The 14,633-nt window shown below is 39.3% G+C and overlaps 1 protein-coding gene across 3 annotated transcripts in view; it reads right to left on the bottom strand.

Moving 5' to 3' along the window:
• ATG10 (autophagy related 10) overlaps nt 1–14,633 on the bottom strand; it is a 221,037-nt gene that overhangs the window by 65,719 nt on the left and 140,685 nt on the right. For all 3 annotated transcript variants that reach the window (XM_037142958.2, XM_037142957.2, XM_037142960.2), the window contains one exon: nt 3,604–3,701. In XM_037142958.2, the coding sequence (XP_036998853.2) occupies nt 3,604–3,701 (98 nt within the window). The remainder of the gene's footprint in view (nt 1–3,603; nt 3,702–14,633) is intronic.

Here is a 14,633-nt window from a genome sequence, read left to right as displayed (position 1 = left end):
AGGTCGTCTGAGCCACTACAAATATTTGTGTAGACACTTACCTCTTAAAGGTCTCTCCTTAAATATTTGTGGGTGAGATAACATTATGTCTAGGATCTGCTTCCAAAAAATTCCACATTAGGTAAAGTACTACTACTACTACTGCCACTGATAATAATAATAATACTACCAGCCATGAGTTTGTAAGTACACTACACTATCATCTCTACTCTTGTATATGTTCATAAAAAGAGAATAGTAAGAAAAAATAGTTATCTGACCACTACACACCCACATACATAACCACACATATCTTCAAGTAAAATTGCAAGTATGCATTTTTAGTTTAATGACTGTAGACGGTGCCAGGATCACAGGAACTCTACCTCAGCGTTAGAGCCCACACCTTCCAGTGATCATTATAGAAATGTTCACTCTACCAATTTAGGCAGATCCCGCTAGGTATCAGTTAACTTTCTTTTGGAAGTTCTTTATCAGGCTGCAGGGTTAAGATATTAGGTAGTCTGTAATGTTGGACAAAAGCAGATAAGTAATCACCATAATCAAATGTATGAGATTCATGAGTGGCTTGCCTTCAAAGGAGAGGGTTCATGTCTGACATGAGCAAGTCCTTATCATCAAGACAAATGCTGAGAGAACAGAAGTGTGATTACTAAAGACGAAGAGCAAAAAAGCTATAAAAGCACAATCAAGCTTGAAAATGAACTGAAATGCATTTTTTATTATGCGAAGGCTGCTTTTGTTTTTAAGCCTCTCTCGAGGACAAGACATCATTACCATGTTCAGTCTGTATACTGATGGTTCTTTAGTATAATTCTGCAATACGGTTATCTATTAATATTTGGTGCCACCAATCCAGGGTGGGGCAAAAGTAGGTTTACAGTTGTTCATACAAAAAATAATACAATAGTTAATAAATAGTAGCACAAGAATATACTGTGTTTTGTGTACTTGCAATTGTCAACCTCCTTCTGCCCCCCCTGTATTCCATCAGCTCATTCTTCCCTTGTGCTGCACCCTACCTCCCGCTTCATCCCACTGTTTTCTCCTCACATGCAGCCGTACAAAAATTGAGACCCATCGTCTCAAAGATCTCAAGCAGAGAAAAGCACATAAATACCAACCCATTAGCCACTCTGGGATTAAAAGCCAAGACCTCAAAGGAAATATTCATGATGACTTTCAAATGCCAAGTAGCACAAGGACAACAAGTGTGTTTCTCTTGCTAGGTCTTTAGTGCCTGTACACACACTGTGACAAGCAATTCTAACGCTTAAATAAAGTTTGTTATCCAAAGTGAGAGAGCTGTTCACAAACCAATCCCTGTAAGGCAACTCCCAAAGAAACATCTAAATGTTATAGTTGTGTTGCAATTTGGTTATATCAAATATCTCCCCTATTAAGTGGGTCTACAATTGGTGTTCGGAATAGTAATGTTTATGGTGATCAGATTTGATAATTATTCTTATGCTATAATAGGCAGGAAAAATGTTATGCTAATAGTATATCAATACGACACTTAAATGCCTATAAATTGAAGGATAATAATCAATTCCATTAAGAACAAGTAAGATACAAACTGGTGCATTTGGTTGGTTTAGCAACTCTGGAGTCCTATTAATTGAATTAAATCTACTCATAACATCATATTAGAAAACTAAGAAAACAGAGTTGAGTTCAAACTCTTGTTCATATGACATGAAGAGAGACATGTGGAATTAAAACTGGAATGACATAGACCACCAGCAATTATGCTATAGGCTTGCAGTGAGGAGATTAATAATAGATCTGCTAGAGACAAAAAAGGAAAAGGATAAGAATTAGGCTCAGGCACTCAACGGCCAACATAACTGAGAAGGAACTGAGAAGAAAGGCACTGAAGTTAAAAGCTTGTACTTTTGGATGCTGTCTCCTTCTGTCCTTTGCCATTCTCCTTCGCTCTTACAACCACACATTTTCTGGGTCCGGTGGGTTCTGACGTTGTAGTGTACATTTTTGGATGGCTCGTGGTTAATAACAAGACATTGGAAATTGAAACTCTTAGCACTCACTTTGACACACTTAAAGGACAATCTAAAACATTTTGTATAAAATAAAATGCTCTTGCCAAAAATCTTTTACAGATGATTTTCTTATATATCTCATTATCCTTTACCATAGCGACTACGCCATGCTTATTCTACATAATTAGGATTTCAAAGGGGGGCGCTCTTGTGAGCTGAGTGCATTTCAGAGAAAGAAACGTGGCAGAGAACAAGAGGAGAAAATATAAAGACAAAACAAAGGCAACAGGGACGGTATTAAACCTGGAAAGAATTCCAAAAGCAAAATGCACAAGATAGGCTCGGGGACATGAATGGCCACGTTTGGCGCCCAGGCAGTGACAGCCACCGAAAGCCAGCTGAGGAATCTCGACCACATGCCACAGGCCCTGGGGGATCTTAGGCAGGTTTGCACAGGAGTAAGAGAAAAGCAGCAATAGTAAAGATGTGACAAATGGTAAGAGGCAGAGGGGAAAGGAGCAGAGGACCAGAGGCAGGAGGCCTTGCTTGACGGTTTCAGGTGAGGCCGCATGGTTTAATCGAGGAGAGTCAAGGCGGAATGGAGAAGGAAAAAATCAATTTGAGGGGCAACGTGAAGGACACATACACTTAAATCTAGTTTGTCCTCAATTAAAATCTAGAAAATGGTCATTTGTAATCACTGTCAAAGAACTACTTACAAAAGGCTGAGGATTCTTAGGCTGATTGGGAGATAAACTGTCACTATTATGATCAAACACATAAGAGGCATAAAAATGCTAATGGTTGATAAAGTCATTTTTAAAGGAAGCTTTGATTAAGCTTAACAGAGCTTTGGAAAAATAAGATTTTGATATGAGTAAAAATTATATTTAAGGAAACCATAATTGGTTGCAAGGTGATGAGTATTTTTAAATTTCTAAAATAATTAACTGCTGATTTTAGCAAGGCAGTAATAATGATATATATGATTGACAGATCTATTTCCTCTACTTTTGCAAATCTACTTTTTATATTTACTCTTGAAGATCTATTTTCTCTGCTTTTTTAGATCACTAATGCAAAGCTATTATTAATCAAAAGTTAAATTTTTTGTGAATACTCCTACAAGTAAAACTTTGAAACATCAGAGGTGACACTAGCTAAATCACCCACTTTTAGTATATATGCCAACTTAGTCTCTATTCTCATTTATTTAATACACTTTTATTGAGCATCTACTACATTTGAAGAACGGTGCCCACGCTGGGTGTACAATGAAGAGTAAACCAGACAGGGTCTGTCCATGTGACAGCACATAGTACGGTGTAGAGCACAGACATTCATTTTTTCAATATCTTTCAATATAATTCAAAATGTGATAAGCACTATGAAAAAAGTACAGATTGTTATGAGAGTTGATAGCAGGGAGGCTAACCCAAGCCTGGGTCTGAGAAGGTGTTTTTTGTTTGTTTGTTTTAAGGAAACTCTTTGAATCAAAATTTGTAAGTATGTAGAAGAGTGAGATAGGCAAAAGAGAACTAGATGGAAAAATGAGCAGAGGGAAAAGACCACATGTAGTAAAATGAAAATACTGTCCGACCTGCTGGGTAATGGTGTCCCAGGGCCCCTGCTGCAGCCGCGTCCTGTAGCACTCACCGACTCCTTCCCATATGTCCTTCAGAGATAAAGGTCGTCCATCTGCAAAAGCGCATGGTAAAGACTGTCGGTTAGGAATCTGTGATGCAGTGGTGCTTGGGGTCTAGCTAAACCTATCGGAAGAGTATTATGACCTAAAAAAACCCGTACTTGTCCACATACTGTCTACATATCAAAAGAATGCTACATGAATTACTATTTTGTTCCTGAGGGACATTTAAACATTCAAGTCTCTCTCCTTTGTAACCATCTAATAGTTATCAGCTCATTCAGTGCCTCTATGAACTTTACAAAGCCAGTAAAATCCGAAAGTGTTTTCGAGAGAACCAATAGCTACAAGCATAGGTAAAAGACCAGGTAGACAGGCTCCCCAATTCAGAAGAGTGCACTATGGATGCCTCTGAAGTCTTACTACTTCCTGCAGTCCTTAAAATTAGAGACCATGAGCATGCTTCTTTCACTCACATTGGCTGAGTATCTGTAATGTTCTCATCGCTCTGTTGGATATCATAGGGAATAGAGAAAAGGAAAACACACAATTTATCCTAGCAAGAAGCCTGCCTTATTACTAGGGCAACTACAACAAGTGTATCAATACTATGTCAATAACTAAAATATTGCAAGTGGTTGCTGCCGGAGGAAAACTGCAGTTCTCTGACAGTCCAGAGGAGGGGGACATAAACACCCAGTGTTGGTGGCAGGTGGACAGAGTGAAGTTAGGGGTGAAGGGACCTGAGAAGGGACTGGCGTGAAGAGATTAGTAAAAGCTCTAGTGAACAGTGGTTCCTCTTTTCTTTGTTTAAACAGCTTCAATTATTCGTCAATATTCTTAACCACTCGAATGTATTTTATGAAGGTCACTATGGCAGATGATAAGTAAAATAGAAAACATGATATCTAAGTTCAGAAAAGAAAGCAGGAAGTTCGCCTAGACCTGTAACTGCACACTGCGCACCAGAAGGACGTGTGCAGTAGTCTAACTGCTAGACTTCTGTGCCGACACTATCGGAGCCATCAGGTTCTCAAGACTTATGTGTGGGGGTGTGCTGTTTTTCTCAGGCAAGGGGACAATACCATTTAAAGGAAATTCATTAGTGTATTAAATCATTACATATAAAGAAATATTTGGTTACCAAATGCAACAAAACTTGGGGAAATAATCTACCAGAAAACCTTAAAACTAAAATGCACTGCATTCAGACTTACAGCGTATAATTAGAGATGTGGTGGGCAGGAGGAAGATTTGGAGTCTGGGCTGAATTTGCACCCTAGTGTGCGCACTTATTCTCTATGTGAGTGCAAGTTATTTCGCTTTTAACTGTCCCTGTAAAATGAGGGCAGTAATTCTTTCCAAATTTCCTTCTCATGAGGCTTACATTAGCAAACACACTCAGGACTGTGTCAGACACCTAACGAGAGCTAAACAAATATCAGGAATCCCCCCCCACCCCCACTGCACCATTCCAGAAATGCTCATAGTGCAAAGCTGAAAGGTTCCTTTGTAGATCATTATTCCTTAACAGTTGCCCGTGTTTCCACACCACGCATATTGAGTCTGATATAGTAATACACTAATACCATAGGCAGAGCGTTTCTCATGTTTGACCTGAAAAGCTGAACTTTTCCTCAACCTTTATTTTCAATAAATAGCAATAGAATATTTTGATACATTTTCAATAAGTATCTTCATCTTGGCATTTATCTGGTGGCAGGCGACCATTATCTTGTGATAAATAGTTTTATTCCATTGACATTTCCATGTCTGTAAAATGAACAAGATTTATTCATCCAATTAACATTTGAATGTCATGTTTAGCTACAAGTTAAAAACAAGCTGCCTTCAGTATCTGTGTTATATGGTTTTCTGAACACATTTACAGAGTGGGGCCAAATTTTGCCCTTAAGGTAAGCACCACACATCTTCAAAATAGGCACGTGTGCATGTGTGTGCACGTGTGTGCATGCGTGAGTGTGTATGGTGTTGAAAGAGAACAATGGGATCTTAAGTACTTCAGTGTCAAATAGTAAATGAAATAATCAAATTATAAAATGATTACATGCTTTTACAATAATTTTCAGAGGTGAAAATCAGAAGAAACCAAGTTGCAAGATAACAAAATGCTAGAGCTGGTGTGATTACTAATTTTATAAATAAAGCAACCAAAGTCTTGGGAAATATACATCTACCAAAATTATGAAGCTAGTTCATGCAATAGACCTGCACTAGACCTGGAATTCAAGTGCCAGGACTCACAATTCAGCACTTTTCCTGCTACCCCACACTGCCTCTGAAGGCAAAGACCACATCTGCCCTTCCACTGCTCTGTGGTTCTCAGCTGCATTCACACATTCATAAATATTCACTGAATAACTGATAAGTGAAAGAATGCCTTCCCTAATTTTATTTCCTCTAAGACAGAGAAAGGCACTGGAGACCTAGAGAAGAATCCTGGTTTACTATGTGGTAATCAGTAATGATTTTAATGTTATTACTGAAAATATTTCTGTCAACAATCTAAGGGTGGAGTAAATGGTTTGGATACACCCTTGTCAACACCCTGCATACTCTTCCAGGAACAATGTACAAAAGCAATAATCAGCAGCACAGCAACAATTGGGAGAGACCTACAACAAATGTTACAGAATAGTTTCATCAGATTTGATGCTAGAATCAAGGTTATCTGCCATAAGTTCTCAAACAACACAAAATTAAGGGAAAAAATTAACACCTTCAAATATAGAAATGAAAAAAATAATCTGGTCAACTTAGAATAGCAGACAGTCACAAGGAGTTAAAAATAATTTCAACACATAAAAATATGCATGACACTCCTGTATGCACATTAGCAAGAGTGCTACTACTTGCTATAAAGAGAACGGTGAGTTTTAAGTGAGTGGAAGTGACTTCATTCTCTACTGCATTTAGAGCACCGTTTAAAAACACATGTATTGATGACAGTTAAATGAGTGCTTGTGCACGCTACCTCGGTAAGTGTGTCTGTCTCTCCAGTTTCTGCTGACCATTTTCACCACAGAATAGCTGAGGGATATAGCTTTCTCTCTCACACAGAGATATGACAAAAATGATTCAATAAAGTACAAGGTAGATTCTTTTCCTAAGACTTCATCATTGGTTTGCCTAGTCACAGTTCACACCTTCATGCTCAAAACCTACAATCATCACAGAAATGCAAATTAAAACTTCCATGAGATATCACCCTATACCAGAAGAATGGCTACCATCAATAAATTAACAAACAAGTGTTGGTGAGGATGTGGAGAAAAGGGAACCCTAGTGCACTGTGGGTGGGAGTGCAGACTGGTGCAGCCACTGTGGAAAATACAAAGTATCCTTTAAAAATTAAAAATGGAACTCCCTTTCAACCCAGCAATTCCACTTCTGGGAATATATCCTAAGGATCTCAACATACCAATACAAAAAAATATATGCACCCCCGTTTATAACCCCAGTGCTATTTACAATAGCCATGATTTGGGAACAGCCTAAGTGGCCATCAGATGAGTGGATAAAAAAACCTGTGGTACATTTACAGAATGGAATCCCGCGTAGCAGTAAAAAGAGAAGAAACTCTTACATTTTGCAACAGTATGGATGGACCTGGAAAATAATAATATGCTAAGTGAATTAGGCCAGTCAGTGAAAAACAAATACCACATGATCTCACTTATATGTGCAATCTAAGGAACACAATAAACTAATGAATGAAAGAGTAACAGAAGCTTAACTACATGAGACAGACTGAAAGCTGCTGAAAAGGAGAAAGATAGTGAAGTGATTACCAAGAGAACATGTATGCACAACCCATGGACATTGACTTCTGGGGACTGACTTAGGGAGGGGTGGATGAGGGGAAAGGGAGAAAAAGTGGGAAATGCAATAGCATAAACAATAAAAATAAATAATTTTTAAAAGTTGGTTTTACATTTTTTACACAAAACACAAAATGTTTGACCTAATCAGCAATATTTTCATCTATGCCATATACTACTAACACATAAAATAAATTCAAATATGATTGTGGCTAATTATTCCCAAAACAAAATTGAACCTTCACAAATCCCAATAAAATAGTTGTACTGAGAAAGTCAAATACATAAAAAATACCCACATTACAAAGAGAGCTTAAAATATGGCAGACACTTGAAGGATTTTGCGATGTTATGTCTATCTCTCTATCTCGATACAAACCTTTAATTTAAGTTAAAACGTAGGCATAAACAAGTACTTGCTTAAACCCATGGAACACATCCTGTGCCTTCATGTTCAGTACAAAGTATCTTTAATCGGAAACTTTAAGCCCCGTTAAGAGGGTCCATTTTCTCTGTCTGGCCTCAGTCAGAGGGGACATAAGCATATTCAGTCAACAACTCTCTAGTTTCAGACCCTAGATACTCAATAGCACCAACTGGAACATGGTTAAAAATCTCATTAATCACATTGAGGCTGAGAAGCGCACTGAAATCCCTCGTATACTTGAAAAAGCAAACTAGGAGAAAAAATAATTTCAGCAGCAACCCACAAAGTGAGCATGGTACAGAAGGTCATTTCCTTAACAACAAGCCTTTACCGAGTGCCTACTGTGTGTCTCTATCACCTAGAATCCTAATACAAATTTGAGCTAAAGGAATATTCTGTCAGCAACCTAAAATGTCAATGGCAAAAGAAGAGACACTGGGTGAAAAATAGAATAATTAAAAATACAATCTTTAGCAACTGCCAGTAGCATTTAATTTAAAATTTTCATATAAAATCTCTCGATTGAATAATAACCTACATGTCAAGCAACCTATATATTACTCAAAATGTGCAGCTTTCTAAATTAAATTTCTCAAGGCTATTAGTTTTCATGAACCAAATAACAGCATGAGGTAGTTCACTAGCAGTACCTAACTCGAGTGCAAGCATGCTGAAGTCACCTTTATCTTATTGCACATGCTTTCACTAATGTTTTATAACTCCTAAAATGAAAATTAGAGAGAATGTAAATTATTTAGAGTAAGTTTAAGAATGATGTTCTCAGGGTGGTCACTAGAAATAAAAAGGAAAGAGTGGATTTTTCATAATGAAAATGCCATTATTCAATATATTGTCTTCATGAGAGCTTGAAGGATATAAAAATCGATGCCATACTCCACAGTAAGGCAGAGATGGTGCTCCACCAAAGGGGGAAGTTCAGTTTTGCTTCAGTGAGAAAATTACATTGTGATATATAATGAGTGCTCATTGTTCATGTGCATTCATATCAGCTACTATGCTGACTAATTCTGCAGTTTTTATTATTCCTGCACACACTTTTTTTTTTTTTTTTTGCATTTTGTGTGTCTCTTACTTTCAGGAAATCTGAATGAAAATCCCCCAAATACAGACTCTTTATACTTATGTATGACATCAATTAATTGACTCGTGTTTCTTAAATTTCAGTTGTGGCTTGAATACAGAGTCATATGGGAGAAAAGGCCTCAACTCCTTAGTTTTCCATGTAGCCTTGAGTAAATCATTTCGCTCCTCTGAGCACTCAGTTCTCCTGCCTGTGCATGGGATACAACAGTTCCTGCCTCCTAATGCTATTGTGAGCACCAAGAAATACAACTCAGCTAGCATTGTTGAAAAGTACTCTGCTCCAAGCCCCATTTCACATATTAGCTCACAATCTTCAAAACTCTATGAAGTTGGTCTTATCATTATTATCTCAATTTTTTTCAGATGATGAAAGAAGGGAAAGAAAGTTCAATATCTTTCCCAAGGTCATACAGTGAGTTAGTAGCAGACTAGGAATCGGAACCGAGGCTTTCCAGCTCCAGACCCTGCACTTAACACCATGCTGTGTATCTCTGTACCCAGGAGCTTTCTATAAACCGTAAATGAGCGCGCGTGCATGCACACACACACACACACACACACACACACACACACACACACACAGTAGTTGTTGCTGCTGTTGTCATCACTAGTAGTCTCTACCAACACTGCCTAAACTAGGAATATCCAGACTTTTGCCTTCCCTAGTTTTCTTAACAGGTTTGGTCTACCCTTTTCCTCATCACAACATGGACAAATCCCAGGTCCAGCAGCCATGGCCTATAGGAGACTGTTCTGTGTGGCGTGGGCCCAGCTCCCACTCAGAGAGGCCAGTGGAAAGCAAGGTCTGGTGCACAGGACCAATACCCACGAATAGGTTCTCCTGTGGGGAATCAGGCCTGCGTTGTACCTGGGCTGCTTTAAGACTTGCTTTTTGCTAAATCCCTCTCACCCTGAATTCAGGCAGCAAATTTTTAGCACATATCTTTAAAGTAACTTCCTAAAATCTATGCTAAACCTTCCAAGGGCCAGTGTAACCAGTTCAACCACTTTCCCTTTGCATTTGCAAACATCCTTCTTTTTTGATGTAATTAGCAACATCTTCTCCTTTGTTTTCTGTAAAAGGTAACCACCTAAAGCAAACGAACGTGTGCATAGTAAATGAGGACCATCCTCAATGCGATGCACCCAGGAAATCAACAAAAGCTTGTCAAGGCAAGGGCCGAGGTGCTCTCCCCTTGAGAGAGTGGCCATGTCATCCCTTTTCCTCCACAGGACTTGGTAGTCCCTGTGAATTTGTCTCATCTTATCCATAATGCCAAGGACCCCACGAGCCAGGGTCCACATCAATGGCCTCTCTTCATTTCTCCAGCTCAAGGTAATCTCTGCCCTCCAAGCCCTGGTGACAATTCTTTTTACCCAGCCTTACTGGGATATAATGAACACATAACATTGTGTAAGGTAAGGTGTACAACATGAGGATTTGATATACATATGTGCTGAGAAACTACTACCTCGATGCGGTTAGTTAATGCATACGTCACTTCACTTAGTTACCTTTTGTGGTATGTGTGTGGTGAGAACTTTTAAAATCTACTCTCTTGATAACTTTCAAGTACATAATACAATATTGTTAACAATCGTCACCATGCTACACTTTAGATCCCCAGAACGTACTCATCTCATACCCCCAAATCTATACCCTTTGAACAATATTTGCCCATTGATCCCACTCCCCAGCCCCTGGCAAACACCAATCTACTCTCTGCCTGCTGGCAATTTTGACCTCTCTTATGCCCCTTAACATATCCTTTCTTGTTGCGCTGAATTTCAGACCTGGCTCCCCTACTAGACGGTAAGCTCCTTGAGGGCATGGTCCACCTCGGACTTCCTTTACTCATCTCCGCAGTCCAGGAGCATCTTCATGTCTCATGCATAGACACTTTAATGTTCATCTCATGGATAGATGAATATTAAACATTAATATAGAGCAATTAGCACAATATTCCTGAGAATAAAGACTGAACAATCATGATAAATCCATTGGTTGTTTCATTTTTATATTTTTAAAAACTCATACATAAATCCATAGTATTAAGTAGATGAAGATACTATGGATATTTCATTTTTCAGTATCCAGACACACTTCCAATTTAGGAGACAAATTCCAAAATCAGCAGGAGACAGAGCCATCTTGCACTCCTAAAGTCCAAAAGAGGCATCCCCTCATCTCGTCATTCTGATGCCTTTCGTTGACTCTGTGATCCACCCTTCAGTACATCCTTTTCCTGCCTCTCATGTCGTGGTAAATTGCTTGCAACCAAGCATACCTAATTAATATAGCACAAATAAATGGTTTAAACCCCTGGTTTATTAATTATCTATTTTCCAAATTAACAGCCCCAATTTTTTAAATGTTATGTATCTGCTTAGTAATTTTGAGTAGAAAATAAATGTAAGATGTCTCTTAATTACACAACAAAGTTTATGAATGTTACAATCTGCTTTTATGAGAAAAAATGCCCAACAAACTGCACAAACAGCGATAATTTTGAGTTACCTTAAACGGTTCACACACTGTGTTAAGCAACTTATAATAATGCTTGATGCTCCAGTCTCTCATTTAAAATAAAATTAAACACTCAACCAAAAGGACGAGTAAGACTTCTCAAGAAATCAGAAAATGTCCCCAGGGGAACAGCATTAGGTTCTCCAGATACCGGAGATACCAACTTTGAGATACCACATTCACCAGGACTCTGAGGACCACACCGCCAGACCAATGCCGTGCTGGGTCGGCTGGTTCCAAAGCACAAGACATTCCACGTTCAGTCCTCTGCAAAGTACTCTGAGGTTTGATTCCAGCCTGCTGGCCTGACACTCACCACTCACATTTTGTTTTATTCATCTGTTTCTGTTTGTGGGTGGATTTTATTCTAAAACTTAGTCAGTGGCATGGGGTTCACCCTTGTTGTTCACTTTCTGCCTTTCCTATCTCCTTGGGCTGATAATCATGGCTTGTTGATACCTGAAGTGTTTGAAGGGGAGAAATATGTAGCTCCTCTATGAATAGAACAGATCCAGCCACAGAATCTTTGAGCTGACTGGGATCCTGGGACCCTCTAGTCCACTTTGGCACTTCACAGGTGAGAAGCAGGAGGCCCCACAGGGTCAGATGATGTGCGCACAGCAGAGGGAGGCAGAGCCACGGCTGGAAACACGTGCCTAGGCGTCCCGGACCCACTGTCTTTCCTCAGCACCATTCTGGGAAAATGCAGAATTCACTCCTGGGCGAAACTGGAAAATTTATCCAGAGTGCTTTCAATGCTGGAACAAGGAGAAACCGCACTTGAGAGGAAGTGGCTTTCCCAAGGCCAAGTGGTTAGTTTTAGAAGGGCTGGGAACAGGGTTTTCCTGGCCATACAGTTATGACAGTATGTTTATCTTGTGCTCATCGGCATGTAAGGTCCTTTCATGAGTCTATCACACACTGTTTTGTGTGAGTTCCATTTGAATTTGCAATGTAGTTCCTCAACCAATCACCATCCTTCATTCACTTTACTCAGCTTTGCCACTTCTCGTTCTCAGTCAAAACAAATTTTGTGGCTCTAACTCCTGTGCTGTATGAAATTCGTAGTGAAGACCTTCGGGGCTTGGTGAATATAAGTTCTCCCCCAAACAGCACTCTGGTAAGGCCTTGTACCTCTGTGGAACGTGGTGGGAGTTAGTGGAAGGAAACCTTCCTTGGCTTCTCAAATCAAAACTCTAAGAGTTAAGGAGTCTTAGGGTATAATGCCAGCAGTGGAACTGCCGTATCAAAAGATAATTTCACTTTTAGTTTTCTGAGGAAATTCCATGCTGTTTTCCACAGTGGCTGCACCAGTCTGCATTCCCACCAATAGTGCACTAGGTACCCATTTCTCCACAGCCTCATCAGCACTTGTCTGTTGATTTATTAAGGATGGTCATTCTTACCAGTGTGAAGTGGTAGCTCACTGTGGTTTTAATCTGCATCTCTCTGATGGCTAGTGATGCTGAGCGTCCTTCCATATGTCTCTGGGCCACTATATGTCCTCCTGGGAGAAGTGTCTGTTCAGGTCCTTTGCCCATTTTTTAATTGCATTTTTGTCTTTCTAGTGTGGAGTCATGTGAGCTCTTTATATATTTTGGAAATCAAACCCTTGCCCAAAGGATTATTGGCAAATATATTTTCCCATACAGTTGGCTCCCTTTTCATTTGCTTATGTTTTCTTTAGCCGTGCAAAAGCTTTTTAATTTGATGAAGCTAGGATTATAACCTAAGAATCCTGAAACACCAATTCACGAGAGCCTATGCACCCCAAAGCTCATAGCAGCACAACTTACAATAGCCAAGTGCTGGAAACAGCCTAAATGCCCATCAGTAAATGAATGATCAAAAAACTGTGGCACATTTACACATGGAATACTATGCAGCAGAAAGAAAGAACTTCTATCCCTCACGACAGCATGGATGGAACTGGAGAGGATTATGCTAACTGAAATAAGCCAGATGGTAAAAGACAAATACCACATGATCTCACCTGTAAGTGGTACCTAAACAACCAAACAAACAAGCGACAAAATATAGCCACAGACATGGAAATAAGGAACAAACTGACAGTAACCAGAGGGGGATAATGGAGCAAAAAAGGAGAAGGTATAAAGCACCCATCGGAAATGACAATGGCAGAGGGGGAAGGCTGAATGTAGGAGGTGGGGGTGAGTAGGGCAGAGGAGAGTAATAGGGGAAAAATAGGGACAACTTAATTAAACAGCAATATAAATGAATGAATGAATGAATGAATGAATGAATGAATGAATACTTTAAGAGATGAGCCATGTTCAGATTGATTAATGTCTGTTTTCCTCGGTAAGGAAATAACTGTCTCCCCTACCCCAGATTCCTCCAGTCCTCCCACAGGTTGGGATGACCGACGGAGGAAGGAGTGCCCGACAATATCTGGGATCACTCAAAGGAAGTGAGAATGATGGATCTTCTTCGTGCGACACAGATACAAAACTACACATATATGTGTTCAAACAAGTTTTTCAAAAGTCATTTTAAAAGGGAGAGTCATTCATAGCATGTCCATTGGATTGAAGTAGATACACAAACATGTTTGGAAGGGTGTCTGGTAACTGCTTCTCAGTCTTTTTTAAAACCATTGTTTTAATAGCAATGTATTGTTTTTTATTTATCGAATTTATAGGGATAATATTGGTTAATAAAACTATACAGGTTTCAGGTGTACGATTTTATTATACACCCTCTGTATATTATATTGTGTGTTCACCATCGCAGGTCAAGTCTCCTTCCATCACCATTTATCCCTCCTTCACCCTCTTCTACTTCACCCTCTGATTTCTGGCTCTGTTCAAACTTCTTTACTCCCATAACATGGACCTCTTATGCCTGTAGCAGCATCTTGACTATCCTTATTCCACCACCTAACATGCTCTCCTTCCCATCGAGAATGCAGTCTCCACCTTCCTCAGCATGACAGCTAGCATAGAATTCTGTGACTGAAAAGGAGGAGAAAAGCAATAAACTAGTTTCAAGTTGTGCAATAATTTTTTAACATACTTTAAAAATGGGCTAATGAGGTTTTGTGCTAAGTACACAGTAAGCATTT

Source organism: Artibeus jamaicensis, unplaced genomic scaffold, assembly GCF_021234435.1.
Source record: "Artibeus jamaicensis isolate MK-2021 breed Jamaican fruit bat unplaced genomic scaffold, CSHL_Jam_final contig_373, whole genome shotgun sequence".
Lineage (NCBI taxonomy): Eukaryota > Metazoa > Chordata > Mammalia > Chiroptera > Phyllostomidae > Artibeus > Artibeus jamaicensis.
The sequence above is the reverse complement of the archived record's forward strand: the minus strand, read 5'-3'. Positions and strand labels throughout refer to the sequence as shown.